The sequence below is a fragment of the Ipomoea nil genome, unplaced genomic scaffold (assembly GCF_001879475.1).
Source record: "Ipomoea nil cultivar Tokyo-kokei standard unplaced genomic scaffold, Asagao_1.1 scaffold3087, whole genome shotgun sequence".
Classification (NCBI taxonomy): domain Eukaryota; kingdom Viridiplantae; phylum Streptophyta; class Magnoliopsida; order Solanales; family Convolvulaceae; genus Ipomoea; species Ipomoea nil.
The window spans coordinates 2361583-2386756 of record NW_017619515.1 but is presented as its reverse complement, the minus strand read 5'-3'; the positions used below and the strand labels follow the sequence as shown (position 1 = coordinate 2386756).

Genomic DNA, 25174 nt, shown 5'->3' with positions numbered 1-25174 from the left:
AAAGAACCAGGACTGAGACTTGCCGCGTGGAGCAACCCCCCCCCCCCCCCCGCAACCACGACCAACCGGCCGAGTCTGAAGTCGGTGAGAGCACGGAATCCACGGGAAATCGCACCCGGGAGAGGGTCGAAGTGGCGAATTTAGTCCAAGAAGTGCGAAATCTGAAAGAACGGATGGAGGGGAAAGCCAAATCCCCAGGACGTACGTTATTGACCGCCTTACCCTTCTCGGACGAGGTTATGGCTTTTAAGATACCGGGTGATTTCAAGTTCCCGGAGCAGGCCACGTTCGATGGAACCGGCGATCCCCGAGAGCATTTGCTGAGCTATCAGGATAAGATGCACGTTTTGGGGGTACGAGATCCGGTCATGTGCCGCGCTTTCTTACCCACGTTGAAAGGATCAGCACAAAGATGGCTAGTGGCGCAGCCCTCGGGGTCGATTCACAGCTTTGAAGAGCTGGCAGACCGCTTCATGAGCCACTATGCCGCTAATATCAAACCACAAAAGGACCTAACACACTTGGGCGACTTTCATCAGGATGAAGTCGAGTCCTTGAAAACCTATCTGGCCCGCTGGCAGAAAGAAATCCAGTCCATAGAAGAGGTCGAGGACCAGACGGCGCTCACCTTCTTCATCGAGTCCTTGCGGTCCGGCCAGCTATACCGAGACCTGAGGGACAATCGCCCGGCCACCTACGCAGAAGCCATTCATATGGCCAACAAGAGGGCCAACACAGAGCAGGCTATGAAGCATAAGCGGCAGCGCGAAATCGGCGGATCCGCCAGCGGGAAGAGGACGCGAGCTGAAACCAAGGAAAGGCCCCCGGACGTAACTCGGCGACCCGAGGTTAGACGACCGTACGACAGACCCGTCGTCCACGCCTATCGGCCGGCTCCCGAACGGCCGGTCCACGAGATACAAGCGGTTGCCCTGCCTCCACCTCCGCCGACCGACGATCGCGCGACGAACGAAGAGACTGGTAAGACCTCTAAGTACTGTCGTTATCATAAATCTTATACTCACAGCATGGAGGAATGCTTCTACCTGAAGAAGATCATGGAGGGTATCATTCAGCAAGGAACCCCGCCTCCTAATCAGTGGAGGCGGAGATCGGTCAATCGAGGGGATGAGGATCCCGCCGCCGTTGCCGAAAACAGTCGAGGCAAGCAGCCGGCTCCGGAAGAGGAGGAGGCTCAGTGGCGCCAGAAGCCGGTTATCAACATGATAGTCGGCGGGCCGGAAGGTGGTGACTCAACGAACACCAGAAAAGCTTGGGCCCGCCAGCTGTACGTCGGGACGGTGTACGGACGCGAGGAGAACCCTAAAAAGGTGTGCCGAGAGCCCATCGTGTTCACCGACAGAGATTTACCAGCCGGAGAAATACCGCATCGAGATGCGTTGGTTATAGCCATGGACATCAATGGCGTTGTCGTTCGACAAATCCTGGTAGACACCGGAAGCAGCGTCAATGTGCTATACCTAGAAACCTTCATCAAAATGGGAATGACTCGAGAACAACTGAGCCCTGTCAAAACTCCCCTCGCCGGTTTCACAGGGGACTCGGTGGAGGCGGAAGGATCAATCACACTTCCAGTTGAGATTGGCAGTTACCCAGATGTACAGAGACTCAGCATGAAGTTCATTGTGGTGAACCTGGCCTGTTCGCATAACGCTATACTCGGCCGACCGGGTCTCGAGGATCTAGGAGCTCTGATTTCAATCGAGCATCTTTGTTTAAAATTCCGCACGCCAAACGGAATAGGTACAGTGCGCTGTGACCGAAAAGTCGCCCGCAACTGCTATCTGCAGGCATGCAGAGGGATGGGCAAACGCGAGATGCAGGTCCATGAGATCACCGAGAGGCCCCCAAAAAAGACGATAATACCTCGTCCGGAGCCTGCCGTCGAGTTGGAGGAAGTCGAGATCGACTCCACACAGCCGGACCGACGGGTCCGAATTGGAGTCGGCCTCCCCGAGAAAGTAAAGGAAGAGATTATAAAGGTGCTCCGGGAACACCGGATGGTTTTCGCCTGGGGCCCGGAGGACATGCCTGGCGTCGACTGATCGATCATATCGCACAGACTCGCCGTGGATCCCGAGCATCGACCGGTCATACAGAAGAAGCGATACCTGGCCAACGACCGAAGAGAATTTGTGAAGAAGGAAGTGAGCACGCTACTAGCAGCCGGGGACGTCCGCGAGGTTAAGTACCCGGAGTGGTTGGCGAATGTGGTCCTTGTACCCAATCCCCCGGCGTGGCGGATGTGCGTGGACTACACCGACCTTAATAAGGCCTGCCCAAAAGACCTGTTTCCCTTACCTCGGATCGATTAACTGGTTAACGAGACGGCGGGGTCGGCACTGTTGAGCTTTATGGACGCCTTTAGGGGGTACCATGAGATATTCATGCACCCGGCGGACGAAGAAAAGACCGCGTTTTTGACGTCGGACGGGGTTTATTGTTACCGAGTCATGCCCTTCGCTCTCAAGAACGCCGGAGCTACATATACCCGAATGGTAGCCCGACTGTTCCAGCACCTGCTGGGAAAATCGATGGCCGCGTACGTCGATGACATGCTCATCAAGAGCCGAGAGGAGAGCAAGCACGCCGAAGATCTGGTCGACTGCTTTAAGGTGATGATAAAGTACAACCTCCGGTTGAACCCTAAGAAATGCGCGTTCGCCGTGCAAGGGGGAAAGTTCCTGGGCTACATGGTCACCAAGCGAGGTATCGAGCCTAACCCTGAGAAAGTACAGGCCATCGTCGACATGCAGCCTCCCAGCACCGTAAAAGACCTGCAACGGTTGACCGGCCGACTGGCCGCCCTTAGCCGCTTCCTGAGCAAGGCGGCGGATAAGACCGTGCCTTTCTTCGAAGCCATGAAGAAGAAGGAAGGATTCGCTTGGACCCCTGAGTGCCAGCAGTTGTTTGAGGAATTGAAACAATATCTCTCTACACCCCCGGTATTGTCTACCCCCCAGGCGGGCGAGCCCTTATTTCTGTACTTAGCCGCCTCCTGCAAGGCGGTGAGTTCGGTGTTGGTCCGAGAGGAAGAACGAGTCCAACACCCGGTTTATTACGTGAGCCGCTCCCTGAAGGCTGCCAGGTCAAGGTATACCGCCTTGGAAAAGAGTGTATATGCGTTGGTGGTCACCGTGCGCAAGTTGGCACCCTACTTCCAAGCCCACACTGTCCGAGTGCTGACAGACCAACCGCTCGGAAGCGTTTTGCGAAACCCATCGTCGTCCGGCCGCCTGGTAAAATGGGCCGTAGAGCTAACCCAGTATGGGATTGAGTACCAGCCCTGGCCTTCCATAAAAGGTCAAGCCTTGGCCGACTTCTTGGTCGAATGCACGACGAGTGAGGAAGAGAAGGAACGCGCCACGGAGAACTGCTTAGGCGAGTGGTGGGAAATGCACGCGGACGAAGCATCAAGTCGACAGCACTGTGGAGGTGGTGTCGTACTTATCACTCCTGAAGGATTCCGACTGTATTATGCCTTGAGCTACCTGTTCCAAGCCTCCACCAACGAGGCCGAGTACGAAGCTATGTTAAACGGCCTCCGACTCGCCAGGGCCTCAGGGGTCGAAAGGTTACGAGTCAAGACCGACTCTAGATTAGTAGTCAGGCAGATCTCGGGCACATGTGAGGCCAAGAATGCTCGGATGACTATATATAGAGAGCGCGCAGTCGATATGTTAAAAGAGTTCGGAGCCTACGAAATAGAGTATATATCCCGAACGGATAACGTAGAAGCTGACATATTGTCCAAGATTGCCTTGGAAGGAGTACCGGACCACCTGGTAAAAATCTGTCAGAAGGAGGAGCTAAGTCAACCAAGCATTGAAGAAACACCGCTAAGGATCCAGCAAGTGACTGGCGAGGAATGGGACCGAGAGAAAAACCCCGAGATGTTCTGGATAGAGGACATCCGGCGATTCATAGAAAAATGCGAGTTACCGGTAGACCCGGGAGTCGCCGCAAGGGTTCGACGAAAGGCCCCCTCTTTCCAAATCATTGATGGGCAACTATATAAACGATCGTTCGGAGGACCTTTGTTAAAATGTTTGCTGAGGACCGAGGCCGAGAAAACAATGGACGAAGCCCATAGAGGCATTTGTGCCGCGCACCAAGGAGCCCACACGCTCGCTCGGAAGTTAGTCGTCCAAGGATATTATTGGCCAACCATGATGCGGGACTATATTGAATGGATATCCAAGTACGGCGTTTGCCAGGCATTCGCCAAGAAAGACAACCCGCCAGCTACCTTTTACACGCCAGTCACCACCGCCATCCCATTTGCCAAGTGGGGGATCGATTTGCTGGGGCCATTACCAGTCGCCCCCGGAGGCTTGAAGTTCTGTGTCGTAGCCATCGACTACTTCACCAAGTGGGTCGAGGCGGAACCACTGGCTACCATAACCGAGTACCAATGCCGACGCTTTTTGTGGAAAAGGGTGATTTGCCGCTTCGGCCTGCCCGAGCACATTGTCAGCGACAACGGGCGACAGTTCGATTGTCAGGCATTCGCCGACTTCTGCCGTCGATACGATATCCGCCACACTAAGGTGTCGGTGGCATACCCACAGGCCAACGGACAAGTCGAGAACGTGAACCGAACGCTAGTGGATGGGATTCGGAAGAAATTGGAAGATATTCGAGGGAATTGGGCGGATGAGCTTGACCGAGTCTTATGGGCTTATCGCACTACCCAGCGGCGAGCAACGGGAGAGAGTCCATTCTCACTCGCGTACGGCTTTTAGGCCAAGGTTCCAATTGAGGTGGTCGAGCCCACTCACCGGGTCCGTACCTATTCAGACACGGAGAACGAAGAGAGTCTTCGAATTGAGAAAAATTTCTTAGAGGAAAAAAGGGAAGCCGCGAGTGCGCAAATGGCTGAATACCAACAGGCGGTAAAAAGATATCGCGATCGGAGGATTCGTCCGCGAGCCTTCCAGGTCGGCGACCTCGTACTACGGGATCGACAGGCCAGTCAGCCCACAGAGGGGGACAAGCTTGCGATTAAGTGGGAAGGACCATACCGCATTGCCGCGGTTGTCCAAGTTGGAACCTACAAATTGGAAACCATGGAGGGCAAGCCCGTGGACCGGATTTGGAACGTCATCCACCTAAAGAAGTTCTACCAATAGAAAGGCACAGAACATGTATGGGCCCGAGGGTCCTGAGAGACTTGAATAAAAGTACAAGTTACGGTTAATCACTCCCCGGACTCGGCGAGAAAGAGTTAGGAAACAAGGGCCCAGACCCTTAGTCGTTTCCGTGAAAAAGCCAAGAGGAGTCGCCTCGACTGAGGGACTCAGCGAGTATTTAAAGAAACAACGGGGCACTGACCCTAAACGTTTCTGAGAAAGAAAAAGCCTAAGGAGTCGCCTCGACTGAGGGACTCGGCAAGAAAGAGTTAGGAAACAAGGGCCCAGACCCTTAGTCGTTTCCGTGAAAAAGCCAAGAGGAGTCCGCCTCGACTGAGGAACTCGGTGAGTATTTAAAGAAACAACGGGGCACTGACCCTAAATGTTTCTGAGAAAGAAAAAGCCTAAGGAGTCGCCTCGACTGAGGGACTCGGCAAGAAAGAGTTAGGAAACAAGGGCCCAGACCCTTAGTCGTTTCCGTGAAAAAGCCAAGAGGAGTCGCCTCGACTGAGGGACTCGGCGAGTATTTAAAGAAACAACGGGGCACTGACCCTAAACGTTTATGAGAAAGAAAAAGCCTAAGGAGTCGCCTCGACTGAGGGACTCGGCGAGAAAGAGTTAGGAAACAAGGGCCCAGACCCTTAATCGTTTCCGTGAAAAAGCCAAGAGGAGTCGCCTCGACTGAGGGACTCGGCGAGTATTTAAAGAAACAACGGGGCACTGACCCTAAACGTTTCTGAGAAAGAAAAAGCCTAAGGAGTCGCCTCGACTGAGGGACTCGGCGAGAAAGAGTTAGGAAACAAGGGCCCAGACCCTTAGTCGTTTCCGTGAAAAAGCCAAGAGGAGTCGCCTCGACTGAGGGACTCGGCGAGTATTTAAAGAAACAACGGGGCACTGACCCTAAACGTTTCTGAGAAAGGAAAAGCCTAAAGAGTCGCCTCGACTGAGGGACTCGGCGAGAGAGAGTTAGCAGGGCCCGATGCCTTAAGAATACTTCTTCGATTTACAGAACCATTGAAGGTTAAAGAAAAAGCGTCGGGCACAAGATAATACGAAAAGGGAGAGAAAATGGGAATTTTATTAAAATTAAAAAAGGCCCGAGAGGGAGACCAGCCTTTACAAAAGGGACTATCCTAAAAGAATAGTCCTAAACTACTGGGGAGGGGGTGTCGACATCAATCCCTTCAACTTGAGCCCCAGCAGTTGGTCCAGCCAGGGGAACAGAAGAAGGGTCCTCAGCCTGAAGAGAGGGCTCGGCGAGCTCAGGAGGTGTTGCTGTAGGAAGAGTCGCCGGATCAGCAGCCGCCGGAAGAGCTGCCGGGTCAACAGTCGTCGACGATCCTTCAGTCGCCGGAAGAGCGTCTATCACGGGCTTGAGGCCCCAGCCCTCGGGAGTGAAAGAGGAGTCGCGGACCAGCAAGGCAGAGTGGATTTCTGTCTGCGCCTCGCGAAAGCCAAGGCGATAGTCACGCTCGCCCAAGTCCAGGAGGAACTCGTCACCATCCGGCGTCGACAGCCACTCCTTGGCAATTTCTTTTTGGCGAGCCTCTATCGCCGCCTTCACATCCGCCTCGAAGACGAACGACTTCTTGTAAGCCTCAACGGAGGTCGCAGCGATCGTCGCCACCTTGTCCCGCTCCTCCTCCCACTGATGGGTGACCCTCAGCATCTCGGAGTTGTGCACTTCCACCACCTTGAGGTGCTTCGCCTGCTCTTCCAGAAAGGCCTCCTCCGTCTGGCGTAACTTGAGGGCCATAGACCGCACCTCGGTCCTGTAGTTCTGCAGCCGCTTGCTCATCTCCATCTGGAAGGTGAGGTTCTGCGAAACGGCCACGAGTCAGATAATAAAAGGAAAGAACGAATGAGAGGAATTAAGTCGGGAACACTTACGCGGTACGACTGGCGCAGCGAGGCCTCGATGATGTACTCATCCCCCAGAGCATGAGTCGCCGCCACGTCCTTAGGCAGGAGGACGTTAGCACACCACTTGCGGACGGAGGAGGCGCCCATCCAGATCTGGGCATCCTCTTCTACCTCATGGCACAGCCGGATCCTTTTCGGAGTCGGCTCATCAGTTTGACCGGCCGGACGCTTAGAGCTTGGACTCTCTGTCTGAGGAGGAGGCGGCTGTCGAGTGGGCGACACAACTGGCGACGGAGTCAAATCCACCACATTACGAGGTGGTGGGGGAGTCGACCTTGGGGCCGGAGACGGTTGGGAGGAAGAGGCAGCAGCAGTGCCGGAAGTGCGCTGGGACAACTGACGCCTCATCTTTTCGGCTCTGTCCGTCATCTCTGGGGTCGGTTAAGCGGCCTCGTCGGAACTGGAGGAATCGGAGTCATACGGACCTGCGAAAGGAGGGAAAATCATAAGTATTCCGAGTCGGAATGAGACAGAATAAAAAGAAGAGGAACGAGAGGCAACGAAGACTACCTACGATGGCCGCACCCTCCGGCAGCAAGCCACGCTTGGCCATGGCCCGGACTCAGGACCAGTACTTAACGGAGTACGGCCCAAAGCCCTTCAAGAACTCGCCGCCCAGGACCGCATCATCAGAAGGGACGGCACGCCGAGAGCAAGGCTTGAATAGAGCGGTCGGCCACAAGGTCGGAAAGGTTAAGGAAGAGAAAGCAGGGCGGACGAAGAAGTAGAGGAGCTTCCAGTCCTTAATGGAATCGGACAACCCCTCGAAAAGTTGTCGCCCCGGGCGAGCGGCAACTTGAACAAAGCCCGGCGAGTGCGAGCCGACCTTGTTCACGGTGAAAAGATACCGGAACAGGTCTAGATCCGGCTCGCACAACCACCAGTGGCAGAGGTTGACGAAGCAGGTGAGGAGTCGATGAGAATTGGGCACTAATTGGCCCGGAACTAAGTTGTAATGGCGATAAAAAAGGGAAAGGAAAGGACACGGAGGAACTCGGAAGCTAAAGGCAACCGAGTGCAGGTGAATGTCGACACAACCCTCGGGGGGGTCGTAAATTTGCCGGCCTTCGGGGGCGAGGACTACGGCTGAAGGCCCAAGAAGGTATTGGGCCATTTCCAGGTCCACCGCATTAACAATGGACGGTGGCCCGGAAGGACGGACGATGGAATCAAACTTGCCTCGCGGCCGTCCGATGCCACCTGGCAGAACCGCCACCGTCGTTAAAGGAGCGGGGCTCAGCGGAGTAACCGCCCCCGAAGAAGAGGGGGTCGGAGGAAGAGAAGACGTCGATGGAACGTCCGCCGGAAGTTCCATACGACGAAGAGAAGACGTCGATGGAACGTCCGCCGGAAGTTCCATACGACGAAGAGAAGACGTCGATGGAACGTCCGCCGGAAGTTCCATACGACGGGGAGGAGAAGAAGAAGACGAAGAAGGAGAAGAAGAAGAGGGGGAGGTCGCCACCGGGTTATCGACCGAGTAACGACGGGAAGAAGAAGAATGTGAAGAGGAAGACATTACCTAAGTTAGGTGGGAGATCGGAGGAAACGCAGAATGGCCGGAGAAGCTCGAGTTGAGAATGAAGAGAAAGACTGGAGAAGAGAGTGGAAAAGAGACGAAATAGCTATTTAAAGGGGGAGGAATTTCAAAGGACGGCCACGTGCCATCTTCTCGTTGGAGGAAGTGGAGGTGACGGGATGTGAAGGGACGCCGTATTTAATGCCTCAAAAGGCGGGGCGACGGTTCAGGCCTAGGGTTAGCCTACAGACGGCGCATCTGCCCTAGGCTAGGGTCGGACGTCAGTGACCCGGCCTGCTAAGCCGGAAGCCCATCGTAGGCCATGGCCTCTGGGCCCACGAAGTACGAGCTAGAAACTTCTAGAACGACCCGACAGAACCCGGCCCATCAGATGATATCAGCCAAGTTCACGAAGAGACTCCGGTCACCAGGTCGGCAATCAGACTCGGCGACTCCCTCGCCAGGAGGGTCTCGCCGTAGCATGACTAGGAATCAGTCCCGTAGACCAGAGGCCGGGCGACAAAATAATAAGAAAATGTAAGGTCGGACAGAAAAGCACACAGTTTATTGAATTAGCACGAAGATTACAAGGCCCAGAACTCGGCCGATGCAAATTACAAGAGAAAAACGGGTCAAGGCTTGGCTTCTTTCTCTGTCGACGGGCGAGCAGTCGGAGGGCCTTCCAGGAGGTACTGAGAGCGGAAAGGCAGAGGACTCGGCTCAGGCTCATGCATTTCGTCCAGATACACGGCGGGCTTCCCGTCATCGATCATTTGCAAGGGCCTCTCCAGAGCACTCGGCGACATGGCAACACCAAAGAGGGGAGGAGCCTCCCACTTCTCTTCCACCATTGGTTCTGGATCCCCCACCACAGGCTCCATCTCCACCACAGGCTCCATCTCCACGTCGATAGGCTCCCTACACATCAGGTCCAGCATGTCTGGAGGCACCACAATGGGGTCTGAAGCCGAGTCGCCCACCAAACGACCTCCGTTAGCCAGCCTCATCTGCCTTAACTGCTCCAGTCGAGCATGCTCCTTGTTACGAATGGACCAGCGGCGATCACCATCCCTGTAACTCATAGCGTCGTGCCTTCGCAAAGTGGAGAGTGTTGCGATTTGCATCAACTATGAGGGGTTTTTTTTATAGCCCAGTAAAGGCGAATATCTAGGCGATAATCACGGAGGAGATCATAACTGACATAACTGAGCCGGATTAGACGGATGACGCGAATCTCTGTCAGAGATTAGTTCCATCAGATCCGCCCGGGAAGAGCAAGATTCGCACGCCAACGCAGAGAAGATTGGATTCGCCCAAGATACGGGGAATCTTGCAGGTGTCAGACTGAAAAGAGTCTGATGATGTGACTGACTCTTTGACCAGTCGTCCGGGTGGATGCGCAACAGAACACGACAAAACATAAGGCAAGGCGAAAGTAGCATTTTTTATTATTATTGTAAAAAAGGAGGGTACAAGTAGCAAGGAGCTTATTACAATAAGGAATATGAAAATGCTCCTAAAAAAGATCCCTCCGAACTATGGCCGACTCCGGTACATATGATCACTCGCCGGGCGAGGAGGAGTTGCCCCCAAAGAATCCCCCCGATGGTCCAGGTGGGGACGGACAGAACGAGTCCCAGAAAGCTGGCATGAGCGGTGGCGCAATTGGCTCCTCATCATCCGGATACGCCTCCAGGTAGCGGGCGTAATCCTCATCATTCATCAGGCCCGTCCAGGTCGTCCAGTGGAATTGAGAAGGTCATTCTGAAAGTAAGTTGCTCTGGAACCGCCACCTCAACAAAGGACCCGTCTTGAGAAGTCACTCGGGCAGTTGTGGGAGTAGGCGGATGGCGTGAAGGCGGAGCGACCTCACGTCGAGGAGGAGTCGGCGGCTGAGAAGCTGAAGACGTAGCGCCGGCAGGAGACCTCTGAGAAGCCGGGCGAGGAGTCTTCTTTTTGTGTTCCCTTTCAGGCTGAGTCCGCTTGGAGGGCAGCGGACGCCAAGGAGACCCGAAGTCAATTCGTTTTCCTTTCAGGGGAGAACGACCCATGATGGACTTGTGAAGGTAAGAGAGAAGGGAGGAGGCCATTTATAGGTGCCAAGTTTAGACAGAAGAATCCAAACGGCCCCGCGAGATCCGGAGAGGATGACTGAGGATCCGGACGTTACAAAAGGCTATTCAAGGCGTGGATACGGTGATTGAAGGAGATGGACAGTTACTACTTTTCCAAACCCAGGCTAGCGTACCGGGTATGAAAAAGTGAGGGACTAGTTGATGGGGTAAGGACCCCGGCCCAAGAGATAGGGGCCCAAAGGAAATGGTTCGAGACAGGAGAAGTGGGCCAGCGTCCGAGGAGCCCGAAGAGCTATTGGGCCGAGTCCTGGAGTTGGCCCAGGCCCAGGCACGGGGCCCGGTTCAGAACTGCTAAAGAGGAGCCCAGTGGGAGCTTAGGCTGAGACGAGGAGTCGACCAAGGCCCAAACCCAGGGAAAGACTCGGTTCAAGGAGCCGTTGAGAGCATTGAAGAGGCTCGTTTAAAAGGGAGCCGTTAGGGCATTGAAAGCAGAACTCGGTCAGGCTGTTACAAGCCTAGAAGAGCCGTTGGTCGACCGAGTAATGGCGTCCAACGGCTCCATATCTTGATTAGTCTTGAAGTCGGCCATTAAGGGCCTTCAAGTCGGTAGAGGAGGAGCCGCTATTTAAAGGCTCCTCCACTCTTGTAAAATGACAGACGATTGAATACCCGGAGAGGGGAGAATACCAGAGAGATTCCGAGCACTAGCATTGTTTCCGAGATAGGCATACATTTTTATTGAAAGGTGTATCCTCCAGCCATAGGTTGTGTTGGACCTCCTTAGGCCCGAAAACCCAAAAACCATCAGTTCCAATTAGGAGAAAGAAGAGGGAGGGATAAAAAGGAAAAAGAGAAAAAAAAAATTAAAAAAAGTGACGCAAAAAAAATAAAAATAAAAACAGATATGCGCCACTCCTTTCCCTTTCCTCTCTTGGCGGGCTTAAAAAAAAAAAAAAAAAACTTGCAGGAAGCCCTTTCCTCCACATAAGTCATGTTGTCCTAAAAGACTACAACATATGGAGATGTTATGTACTATAGTATAGGGATTTGAATAAAATTGAATACAATTATGCAATTGATAGTAGAGTGTTATTTTGGTTTTTAGGTGGCATGTGGGGATGTAGCTCAGATGGTAGAGCGCTCGCTTAGCATGCGAGAGGTACGGGGATCGATACCCTGCATCTCCATCTCTTTATTCATTTTCTACTGCGCATCAACCTCCAGAAAAGGGTCTCATTTATTACTTCTTTCTGAACAAATAATGAACAGGGTGCCATGCATTCTTCTGCAGTTCTGCCTTCAACCAAAGCACTGCAACAAAGCTGGCTCATGGCTTTTTTTTTTTTTTTTTTTTTGAAAGTGGCTCATGGCTATTTCAATTCATTCTTCACATCACTCTCATTCAAGGCCAACTGCCCTCACAGCTTCCACCAACCCTCTCATTTATACCTCCAACCATGTTGCATGCAATTCTTACTAACAAATTAAAGGAGTCTAACTGCTAACACTAGTACACAAAACACTTTTAATGTCGGTTATTTAGACCATACAACGTTAGTTAAAAAAAAAAAAAAAAAAAAAAAGATGTTCAAAGAGATGTTTTAAAGTAATCATTCGACAAAAACTATACATAACTATACATGAAATGGAAAGTACGTAGCTAGATAACTTATTGAGTTAATTTCATTTTTGATCCCAGATTTATGGGTGACAATCCACTTTTAGTCTTTTTTTTATTAGAACATCTTCATTAGTCATAGTATTATTGTGGCATGATCATTTTTAGTCCTCCTTCAACAAAAATTGTTATAATGTCATTAACTTCAAAGACATTTCAATTTTTTTCTTTATACAAAGTAGGTTGAACCGCTATATTTTTTATATTTATTTTTTAAAAAAAAAAAATCATAATTGAAGACCGAAATGACATTGTATTTAACTATATTTAAACTGTTTGTTGATAAAGAACAAAAAATAATCATCATATCACAATAATATTAGGATCAAAAGTGAATCTTATAATAAAAATGGAATTAAAGTGGATTGTCACCTATCAATCGAGTATCATAAATGGAATTAACTCTAACTTATATCTGTCAAAACCAAATTTTTACAAATGAGAACTATTGCAATTTACACGAGGAAAAAAGCTAAAAGTGGAAAATACATTTTGCTAAACATACAAAAACTCAAAGAATAGATTGATGCATATATTCCTCCTTTGAATTGATTGCTTCAAGAATGAATCCTAATCCAAACACTGTGTCCAGGAACACTCTGGTGCACCAGGAACACCATATAATACCCCGGCGGCGCCACGTTACGCGTCGCCGGCGCCTCCACCGTCACCTTGTAAGCGAACACCGACAGCCGCTGCAGCGAAACGGTGTGCAGCACTAACATGCGCTGATTCATGGAGAAGGAGTGGGTGGTGAACGACGGCGGGATCATGGTCACGGCGATGCCGCCGCCGCCGCTGGAATTGAGCATCGCCATTGTGAACGTCACGGAGAATTTCTCGCCGTATGTCACGGAGTTGCCGCCGCCGCCGGACTCGATTGACAGGATCGACGGGCGGAGGTAGGCGTAGATTGGGGAGAGGTACGGCGGCGCGTAGGATTCCAGGCTTAGCTCCGTCGGGTATCTTTCGGTGGTGAAATTGTATTTCGTGTGCGGGTTGCTCCCGCCCACTAGGATCCTGCCATCTGGCAAGAGGATGGCGGATGAGTGGTACATCCTCGGGATTCCGGTGGGGGCGAGCACAGAGAATCTTTTACTCGGGTCACTCTCACGGGGCTTGTAGAGAATCGGGTTCAAAACCGGGTCCTCACCGTACTCCCACCCGGCGGTTCCCTTTGCCGCGCCGTTGAGGATGATAACATCACCGACGGGTAATAATAACATATCCGACATAACCCGACCCATTGGCATATTCTCCATGACCCAAATCGGAAACGGATCGGTTATCTTCATCCGCCCGCACGTGCGGGAAGCTGGCTCGTACACGTGCATCTTCTCCGCTTTAAGATACGCGCCTCCCTTGTTGCCGCCGCAGATTAGAATCTCCACCTCCGGCGACGCGGCTCCGCCGGTTAAACGTAGTGGCAGCATTACCGACGAACCGGTCGCCGGATACGACCTCTTCTCGCCGGGAATCGGCGGGAACTCTCGCAAAACGCGGTCGTTTTGATAATCAAGAACTATGGAACGCTGATTGGCGAAGATATACAAGTTCCCGTCCGGCAAAAGATACAAGAACGGATAAAGATTGTTCTCTTCTTTCAGATCGCTGGTTTCCACCAAGAACCGAAGTTGATACGCTAAATTCGTCGTGTTTGGGGACTTTGGGAAGAATTCGTAGCTGAAAGCTCGCCGGCCGCCGACTATAATGATACGGCCGTCGGGGAGAATGTGATCGGAGGAATACCATCGCTGTATCGTGAGATTCTGGTCAAGCTCAACCCAATCGCAGAGATCGTCGTTGCAGGGAGTGAACGTGCGTATTCTCCGGTCGCCGCCGTGGTACCCGCCGGTTTGGACGAGGGTTCCGTTGGGGTCCAGCCCGCCGGAGGAGCACCAGACGTTGGTCTGCACCATGAGTGCGCGGTAGGTGTTCGACGTAATGTCGTAGAGGAGAGAATGGGCGGTGCAGTCCCGGTCAATGACCTCGTCGTTGTCGCGGCACTTGCCGTCGGGGAGGGAGAGGTTGGAAGCTCCGAAGTCCGTCCGGTCAAACATCACCACCTTGTTGTCCGGCATGAGCTGCATGTGCATGGCGGATACGCCCACGCTAGCGTGCAGAAGCACCCACTCGCCGCCCGGTGACCACCCAGACAACTGCTCCGTTCTTGGTTCCACGGCCGCCGGCGTGTCGTTGAACCCAGTAATGGACGTCAACAAAGCGGCGGTGCCGGACCTACTCCGGTTGCCGAGAGTTGAAGCACAAAATACGACGGCAATGAAGGTGACAAAGAAATGGAAACAGGAATTCTTGAACGCCATTGAAGACGACTCTTATTTTTCTTGAATTCAAACATGCATAAAGGCGAATTAATATGAGGATCGGATATATTATGAGCTAATTAAGTGATGACTAAAATGGAGAAAATATTTATTGGAAAATTTTTATTATTATCTCTTTCTAACCCATTTTACCTATTTTATGGTTTCGTTAACTAAAATTATTTAATAATTTGTGTGTTTAATATATATATATAATTTCTAATTAGTGTTATTTGTAAACATATAAATTGTATTATTTAATTAATATTAAATGATCGGAATAGTATAAAGATTAAATAATAAATAATTTATGTTTATTTTTATCAATTGAAAAACTATATATAAATTAAAAATAAATGCATGCAATTCTAAAGAAATGTACTCTACGACTTTGTGGTCTAGTGACACGGAGAGATCATGGGTTGGGTATGATTTCCAGTAAGTAATATTGATTTTTGTGCTTTAGTATGCTGAGAAAGTTGTTATTAACTAGTATTAAAAGAACCAATTTTTTGAATGCAAATGTACTCTAATTTCTCCCTCCAAAATTGATCAACTTCATCTTTCAATACTTAAACTAATCAAATTTCACTTGTAACTAATATTAGTTATTGGCATGTCTATGGGTAATAGTAAAACTAGAGTGGGCTGTTTGGTTCACGGAATAAATTTGGATAGAATAGGAATGTTATTTCATAGGAAATGGAATAGCCGAATAGGTAAGGAATAGAATATGAATTGTATTATGTTGTTTGGTTCGCTGAAGGAATAGACTTTGAGAATTGTATTCCAACGTTTGGTTGGTTAAAGAATAGAAGTGTAATATATATTTAAAAGACATAAATACCCTTGTACAAAATATATTATTATTATTATTATTATTATTATTATTATTATTATTATTATTATTAATCATTGCTGAATTAGATCATTAGTATCTAGTATCACCACTAGCTTACACGAAATCACCCCTCAAAAAAACCCTAGTTATATATATGTATTTATTTTTTATTTATTTTATTGTTTTGGTTCATCTTCAACCCTCTCCTTCGTGTCTCTCTAATAAATAGAAAAAATCATATAAAAATTAAACACCATATACAATCATCATAGAATTAGATAAATATATTGTGAATGATGAAGAGTCTGAACCTGAAAGAAATACAAATTTTAGATTTAGTCAATTAGTTGAAGGATATAAAATAGGAAATATCAATTTTAAGCTATTCCTGAGAACTCAGGAATAGCTTAATACTTAATGGCGTGTTTGGTTCATGGAATAGGTCGGGAATGGAATACCGTTCCCGGGAATAGACCTATTCCATTGTTTGTTTTGTCATTTTGTTCAAGGTAATAGCATTCCCGGGAATGAGTTATTCCCTTTGCAGGGGGAATAGCCATTCCTAGGGGACCCCTGGTATTAGCTATTCCCAAGTATTTGGGTATAGCTTTAGTACTATAATACCGAAAATACTCTACCACCGCCACCACTGCCGCCGTCTCCACCACCACCCCACCACCGTCACCACTGCCGCCGTCTCCACCACCACCCCACCACCGCCACCACCACCACCATCGCCGCCGGCACTGCTACCACCACCGACACTGCCACCACCTCCACCGCCGGCACTGCCACCACAACCACCAACACCACCACATATTTTTATAAGGGTATTTATGTCTTTTGAAACATATTTCATTCTATTCCTTAAACCAACCAAACACTGTAATATAATTTCTAAAGTCTATTCCTTCCGCGAACCAAACAATAGAATATAATTCATATTCTATTCCATTCCTTATGGAATAGAATTCTTATTACCTCAAAATTCATTCTATGAACCAAACGTGCTGTAAGGGGGGCCAGGAATCTCTATTCCCCTTACAAGGGGAATATGTCATTCCCAGGAACAATGTTCATGGGAATAGAAGTTCCTACCAAACAATGGAATATGCCTATTACTAGGAATGCTATTCCATTCAAGGCCTATTCCGCGAACCAAATGTGACATAGGTGTGGTAACTTTTTTTTTTTTTTTTTTTTTTGAGGGGATAGATGTGGTAACGTTTAGTTTTTGAATTGTTAGTAATGAAATGATAATAAGAGGGAGTAAAATTAACACAAAAAGAACAATATGTGTTGGTTTGTCAACTTTTACAGCACGTTTGGTTCACGGAATGAATTTTGAGGTAATAGGAATGCTATTCCATAAGGAATTAAATAAGCAAGGAATAAAATAGAAATTGTATTCTATTGTTTGGTCCGCGAAAGGAATAGACTTTAGGAATTATATTATAGTGTTTGGTTGATTTAAGGAATAGAAATGAAATATGTTTTAAAAGACATAAATACCCTTATAAAAATGTGTTATGGTGGCGACGGTGGTGGTGGTGGTGGCGGCGGCAGCGGTGGTGGTGATGGAGACTGTGGTGGCGACGGCGGTGAAATTTAATTGGGGGGTAAAATATGAAATAAAAACTTTAGGTTATTCCCGAGAACTTAGGAATAGCCTAATACCAGCCCCCCCCCCCCCCCCCCCCCCCCAAGAATCTCTATTCCCCTTGCAAGGGGAATAGATCACTCCCGGGAACAATGTTCCTGGGAATACAAGTGGTTTACAAACAGAGGAATATGCCTATTACTTGGAATGCTATGACATTTCAGGCCTATTCCGTGAACCAAACAGCCCATTAGAGCAGTCTGCCGGGGGTCCAACACACGAAAAAAGTGATAGACCGCCGGAAAATGCTATAAGCACTCAAGATATCCTCTCAAAGCTCTCGTGTATATTGAAATTGCAGAACCCCTTTTACAGTGCCAAGGAAGGCTTTTTATAGCGGTCCGAGTGACCGTTGGAATCAGGCATAACGTACGCACATTTAATGAACTAATAATGAGTAATTAATGCTTTAAATATGCACTAATCATTGATGACCGCTACTCTCCTTTGCGATCTGCTCCATAAGGTCTTTACTCATGCATTAATTAGGTACAATAACGAGTCTCAACGGATCTTTCAAATTAAACTCTTCGTCTTCCGACTATTATCCCCGACTCTCCTTGCCACTCTACCTCTTCCCCCTGCCCTTCCTCACATTTGTCTACTAATCCTTCTGAGCCCTTCACTCAGTCGACCTTCCGAATAATCCTTCTAACCGGCCTTTCGGGGTACATATCCCATCTTAGTGTAATACATAAGAGAAAAAAAATGATGAATATAACTTTACACCTTGTTTTGATAAACATAAGAAGGAAAAAGAGTAATATTTTTTAAAATACATTTGAAAAGAAAGGAGGCAAATGAGTGTTGCTTCCAAAAAATAAAAGTATTACATTTGATTTTGTTGTCTAATTTCTCAGCAAACTATTATCGCAATGCTCTTTTAGGAAAAAGTAAATGCAATACTCATTCCATAAGTGTTCTTTCTGGGAAAAGCAAATGTAGTGCTCCTTCCAGAAAAAGCAAATGCAGTGCTCCTTCCAGAAAAAGCAAATGCAGTGCTCATTATGGAATGAACAATTCTAGCAATAGTTGATCGAAAAATTAGACGCCCAAACAAACTATGATACGAATTACATAGTCATGCATCTAATTAGAAGATCATAATAGTTAAGGACAAATGTGATTCATACATATATAATAGTCAAGTGACAACAAGTGATTTTTTTTTTTTATTTTTTTTTGAAAACAAGTGAAATTTAATCATGATCAAATAAACAACTATACGCAGCCACGCAGTGGGCACAAAGCGAACTATTCTTTCGCCTTTTACTAAATAAACAACTATTCAATGGTTAACCTATAAAATAACTCAATTTTACTCTTTTTTTTTTTTTTTTTTGAATTCAAATGTTTCATGATAACTTCATAGAATTAAATAGTTCAATTACATTATTATATTATATAATCCAATAATGAGAGTTGCATTTGACATTTTAAATTTGAGACGATAAGATCTTGACAATCTAAACTGATTTACATTATTATGTTCTTTTTTAATTAACATCACAAGATGAGCTCCTTACGAAATATATATTCATATAACGGTTATGTATTTTCAGTAAGGAAAATAATATGTGTATTCATATTTTCTACTCTAACTTTTACTCTATACATACAAAATCTTGACGTAAATGTTTTTATTGAGATCAAATAAAAAAATAATAGTTTATCAATACCTATCAGACAATACTCCGTAATATTTAGAAAGTAAATTTGAAAGTCCAAGTAATCAAAGATGTATTTATCTCCATTTTTCTTTTCTTTTTTTTTTTGGAAAGGACACTACGGGATTAGAAACCCCAACTGAACACAGTTAAACATAGTATCCCAAATCCGGTGCTTCATTCCGAGTTCCGACTCAGATCCGGAAAAGCAAGCTTCAACATCCTGCTCCGAGTTGACTCACCTCTTTCACTCTTCCTCCGTTCTGCGTCGCCGATTTCCGATCAGAGGTGATTCTCCATCTCCACATCTATCTTTCACTTCCACACTCCCATTCTCATTCTATGCAGGCATAACCATTATAGAACGGATTTTCGCAGTATGTATATGTATGTAGACATTCACGAAACGGATCGAATTATATAGAGCTAAGCTAGATCGCATAATTTCCGAAAGTTATAACTAATTTTGTAAGATTAAGTTCGTTGTTGTCTTCCTTGGTGTAAACAGATCGGTTGTTAATTTCCATATAATAGCTTATTTCACGAATCTGAATGTTTAGAATTGAAGTTCATCATTACGGAGTATTGTTTAAATTTCCGCAGGGATAAAATTTGTGCAAAAATGAATTTTCTGATGCTGCGGTCAAATCAGACTGCAGCTCCAGAGCCACCGCCTGCTCAGGAAATTCAGGCAGAGAACAATTACGTGCCAAAACTGAGTACTAGTTTAGATGCTCTGGTTGCTGAAGATCCATTTCAGCATGCTACATCTTCTGAGAATTGCGGTGTAGAGGGCTACAACCACGGGAATGAAAACGGAGGTGCTGCTGCTGGTGCGAATGGGAAGTGCAACCACGTTGAGGTTACTGAAGATGAAGGATGGATAGTTATTCCGAAAAGTATTCTCTTGTTTCTCTTCCCTGTAGACCACTGTTTTGATTACCTTGTATTATTTTGTGATGTGTTCCTTACTTCCTTTGCATATTCACATTTTTTCTTCTGTTGTTCTTGCAATACTATAATTATGAATTCTTCATGGCACGTTAGAGTTTTATCAAATATCAATTCATTCTGTTAACTGTACAAACCAATTGTTTTATTTCTATGATTGGGTTGATACCTATAGATAATTATTAATCCTCCATTACTTTTTTTCTCCCTAAAAATTTGAACAATGAATTCCATATGATTTCAATGTCCAAAATACCCCTACATAAAACTTACTTACGATACTCTTGTATAAGGAAATAGATAGATACATATTAGCATCTAACACACAAATGCAAACTAGTCGTGAAATTATCATAAAATGTAAAAAGTCTCACTTTATGTTTATATATATATATAAATTGACATAATCTTTAATAACATAATGTGCTGGACATGTGCTTAGTTCTTTTCTTTTCCTTTTGACTCTCGGGGTTTTGAATTTTTATGTTATTAAAGATCTCAAATGTTAGTGCTATAAAGAAAACTCATGTCTTTATGAACTATTACTAAAGTTTGACATCCCTTGGCAGAGGAGCTTCCTGATAATTGGAGTGAGGCACCCGATATATCTTCATTGCGCTCAATGGATCGCTTCTTTGTTTTTCCTGGTAGCTATTTTTTGTATCCAATTTTTCTTTGCTGTTCTTACTTGATTTGAAACTTTCTTGTATGTTTCAATATCTCTTTGCTAATAACAGGTGAACAAGTTAAAATACTAGCATGCTTGTCAGCATATAGAGAGGATATAGAGATTATTACACCATTTAAAGTTGCTGCACTTATGAACAAAAATGGGGTTGACCAAAGCAGCAAGAGACAAAATGGCAGTACTGATAACGCGACTAATCCTGTTTCTGATGGAGCAAAACTAAATGATGGTGAATATATGAATCAGAATGGTACTGTGAAGCAGGGAAAATATGATCTTAAAAAAGGAGCTTCAGCTGGTGAATCTCTTCTGAGAATGGAGGATCATAGGAGACAGACAGAATCCTTGCTGCTAAGAATGAAAACTTCCCACTTCTTTGCTCGAATAGCTGAGCCAGATGAGGTACTGTGGACAAGAAGAAAAGCTACAGAAGATTCATCTAAGATGATTGGAGAAAATTTAGCAGCAGATGACTTAGAAACTCAAAAGACTACAAAAAAGAAACTCTCTCTAAGTGCTGCAATTGACAGGGGGAATTTTGATGCCATCACATCTGGAGGGGTGGCAAGAAATGCTGTGAAGTCCTGTGCTCTTCCAAATGGAGATATAGTGGTATGTATCATAACAAGGTCTATTCAAGTCTTTACATCTGGAGGGGTGGCAAGAATTTTGATGATTTTTTTTGAGTGCTGGTGGACTACTGATGTATTTTAATTTTCTTATCTGGAAGGATGCAGGTACTTTTACAGGTAAATGTTGGTGTTGAATTTTTCAGAGACCCTGTACTGGAAATTCTCCAATTTGAGAGAACTCAAGTGAGAAGTTTGTCTGGGGGTCAGGATTCAACTTACATAGATCAAGATCCTTGTGGTGATCTCTTGAAGTGGGTGCTTCCGTTGGATAATTCTATTCCTCCAGCACAACCTCCATCCCCTCAACTAAATTCTAGTCCAACTATCCGCACTACAGCCACAAGGTCCACTTCATCACCAGCAACTGGTTCTCAGCTTTTCTCTTTCGGGAACTTCAGAAGTTACTCCATGTCCTCAGTTCCATCAAATACCATACCGCCGCCATCTGCTTCAACTCCTAATTCCAAACCTAATTTTGATCCAGAAGATTGGGAACAATTTTCATTTCAGAAGGCAATCAAGAGTGAACATAATGGGACCGAAGGGCTTTTATCTTTTCGAGGTGTATCCTTGGAGCCTGAAAGATTTTCAGTTCATTGTGGTTTGGAAGGGATATTTATGCCAGGAAGGCGGTGGAGGAGGAAAATTGAAATTATTCAACCATTAGAAATTAAGTCTTTTTCTGCTAACTGCAATACAGACGATCTCCTTTGTGTTCAAATAAAGGTTTGATCTTCTCTTACGTATTTTGGATCAGTTCACTTCTTCTTTTCTTTTCTTTTTGTTGTTGTTATGAGTGCCTCATCTTATGAGTTCTGAATTTCTTGTAGAAATGGTACATGAAAAGGTGAAGTTATTTAATCTACTTTTTGTCAGATACTAAAATGCTGTACTGAATTTTGCAGAATGTTGCTCCAGAACATACACCAGATGTTGTTTTGTATTTAGATGCCATAACAATTGTTTATGAAGAGGCATCACAATGTGGGCCACCTTTATCATTACCAATTGCATGCATTGAAGCTGGGGATGATCATTGTTTACCAAATTTGACTCTCAGGTATTTCTGCCATACAAGTTTCTATATTTAATTAATTAAAAAAAAAACTGAAAGTGTATTAATTTGTTTAGGCATGTTTTATCTTTGCAACATTACTATTTACTTATTTATAGCATATCTGTAGTATTAAACCCAGATAGGTTTAGTTTACTAAGTAAATTTAGATATACTATCTTTTATGACTTTTCCAGTACATCTCAGGGTATATTTTGTTTTTGCTTAGGGAGTACACAAATTTTTTATTTTTCTTTGCAGGATCTTTAAATTCTTTATTTGTTGGATGAATAGGCTTGCAAGATTGAAATGACAGCTCACCACCTCCCTCCCCCTCCATAAATAAAAAAAAATAGGACTCCCTGTCTAGAAATTCTCAATTATTCTTATTAATAACCCAAAGTTCGGCAGGCTAGTACTGCGGAAAAAACTTAGCTTTTCTGTACTAATTGGTCGTTAGGCACTTAGTCATTGTGCCAAGTAAAATATAACTAATGTGGCATATTACTAGATTTGAATACACTGTTCTACCAAGCTTCAGTTGGTTAGACTGAACAGGAAATTTTCCTCTCCTTTTTATTGGCCACAAAAAAAAAAAAAAAAAAAAAAAAAAAAATACTGGTCACTATCAAATACGGAGTATCCAAAGTTGTATAATAGTAAATTTCCCTTCAGTTAGCATGTATTGTCGCAATAATTCAGTAAACTATTGGTATAAATGCATTGAATAAGCATTTCTTAAAATCTGTTTCTTGTAAAAAGGGCTAATAGGTAGTACCTATGTGCCCTCTAACCTGTGTGGTATTAAAAATTGAAAACTCAACTTGGTGGAATAAATCCTGCTGCTTGATTGCGAAACACAGCTGGGTAAGTGGGTAACTGCTATGTCTCTTGGCAGGAGAGGTGAGGAACACTCTTTTATTCTCAAACCAGCCGCTTGCAGTTGGAAAAACTCCAAGGGTCACAGTGAGAAAAGTTCACAGTTATCACATATAAAAAGTGGAAGTATAGCATCAGCATCACATCAGTCCTCAAACATTGAAGGGAGAAATACTCCTTCAACTGCTGATAAGTATGCTATTCTTGTATCATGTGGATGCAATTATACTGGTATAGACTCTGGCTTGGTGCACTTAATTCCCCTATACTTTACTGATTTACTCTCTCATCTACTTTCTTTATTCGTGTGTTAATTGTAGAATCTAAGCTGTTCTTCAAACAGCCCACAAGCTGGCGACCACGCATCTCTAGGGATCTAATGATATCAGTTGCATCTGAAATGTCAAAACAAACTCTAGTGTCTGATGAAAGTGGGGCTCAGCTTCCAGTTCAGGTTTTACATAAATCTTAGAATTGGTGTTCCTATACGTGTAAATGCCAAGACTCTATCTTAATAGGGTTCAACTTGACAGGTCCTAACTCTTCAAGCATCAAACTTGACTTCTGAGGATTTGACAATGACAGTGCGTGCTCCAGGCTCCTTTACTTCTCCGCCTTCTGTGCTGTCATTGAGTTCTTCACCAACATCACCACTGAGCCCCTTTCTTGGTTCTTCTGAGTTCACTGAAAGAGTGAATAATGACAAACAAGCTGCTGCTGTGCAGAGGCTCAGCTCAACATCAGAGAGTAAAGTACACGAACTGAAAGGCCATTCAAGATCAGTTTCATTTAATGAGAAGGCCATTTCCCTACCCAATGTCCTTCCAACTAATGATTTGGGCTGCACGCACTTATGGTTGCAGAGTAAGGTTCCCTTGGGGTAAGTCCTCTTAGTTCTTTTGTTTTGTACTCCATATATATTTTTATTTATTTATTTATTTCTTTTAAATGTTAAGTTCACATAACAACTTGCTGGCTTCAGATGCGTTCCTTCTCAATCCACAGCAACAATCAAACTTGAGGTGCTTCCCTTGACAGATGGCATAATCACACTTAATTCCTTGCAGATTGATGTAAAGGAGAAAGGTATGCCTAGGTTTATAATATTGAAGTTGAAACAGTATAGAGAAGCATGTTACTTTTAAATGATTGCTTTCACACCAGTTTGAGTTTGTGGCATGCCCACCTGCAAAATATTCAAGTGATGCTATCATCTGCGAACTAACAGAGTATTAGTGGCATCTTGCGTTTTTGAATGAGTGGTGCTATACTCTTGTGCTTTTAATTGCTTGGTAGAAACTTCTACTTTTGAAATTGGATTGACTATCATTCATGAAAACACATTCAGTATTAGTTTTAATAGATATTATGATTTCATAAAATCAGTGGAAGATTGAATATATTGTTAACGGAGCTCTTTTGCCATGACAGGTCTTACCTATATACCTGAACAGTCTCTGAAAATATATGCAACTTCAAGTGTTTCCACTGCAATGAGGTGATTTTTCAACTTCGAATGTTAGGTTCGTATTGGCTTTGATGGTATATGGTTCACAGGGTAATACAATTCGACCAATCTCACCTTCCTCTTCCCTATATTTTGTCCAACTATGATTTGGTCTAAATTTAATGTATATCCCTGTTTCATATGTCATTATCTGAGACCAGTAAATCGTGAACGGATAAAGTTCGTTACCTCATCATAGATTGCAACTATTTCATTCACCTAATGTATGATTCACGATGAGGTCATACATGCACCCCATTTGAGTCAGTATGATAGTGTCTCCTGTGGTATAAACCTTCCTCCGTCTAAATACTCTTTGTAACGAATATTTGTGTCATTCATGTTTAAAAAATTGCTGTTTTGATAATTCTGCCTGCTTGACAATCTTTGGTTTCGAATTAGTGACTATACGATAAACACCATATTCTCTTTTTTTCCTAGAACTTATCTGCCTGTCACTTTTTTCCTGTGAGTTATAATCTTCCATCTCTTGGTAGTGATAGTTTTCCTTGAAATTCTTGAGATCTGCACAGAATTCCTTGTATGATGTGAACCCTCTCCTCTTCTGCCATATCCAATATCACTATCAGTTTGAAATTGGGTTTTCGATTACGGCAGAAAAA

At 45.5% G+C, this 25174-nt stretch overlaps 2 protein-coding genes and 1 non-coding gene across 3 annotated transcripts; 2 read left to right on the top strand and 1 right to left on the bottom strand.

Annotated features, from left to right (window-relative positions):
• The first annotated feature begins 11784 nt into the window (after window positions 1–11784).
• Window positions 11785–11857, top strand: TRNAA-AGC. The gene has a single exon. It is a non-coding gene; the product is annotated as a tRNA-Ala (tRNA).
• A 908-nt stretch (window positions 11858–12765) lies between these two features.
• Window positions 12766–14838, bottom strand: LOC109166177 (aldehyde oxidase GLOX). Its single transcript, XM_019315078.1, has one exon. The coding sequence runs from the start codon at window positions 14670–14672 to the stop codon at window positions 12906–12908; it is 1767 nt and encodes a 588-aa protein (XP_019170623.1). The 5' UTR covers window positions 14673–14838; the 3' UTR covers window positions 12766–12905.
• A 4106-nt stretch (window positions 14839–18944) lies between these two features.
• LOC109166212 lies at window positions 18945–24918 on the top strand. The gene is made up of 11 exons (XM_019315110.1): window positions 18945–19128; window positions 19444–19739; window positions 20361–20438; window positions 20529–21091; window positions 21217–21837; window positions 22017–22171; window positions 23064–23275; window positions 23365–23498; window positions 23578–23924; window positions 24027–24130; window positions 24476–24918. The coding sequence occupies exons 2-11, from the start codon at window positions 19463–19465 to the stop codon at window positions 24544–24546; spliced, it is 2562 nt and encodes an 853-aa protein (XP_019170655.1). The 5' UTR covers window positions 18945–19128; window positions 19444–19462; the 3' UTR covers window positions 24547–24918.
• The last annotated feature ends 256 nt before the right edge of the window (window positions 24919–25174 follow it).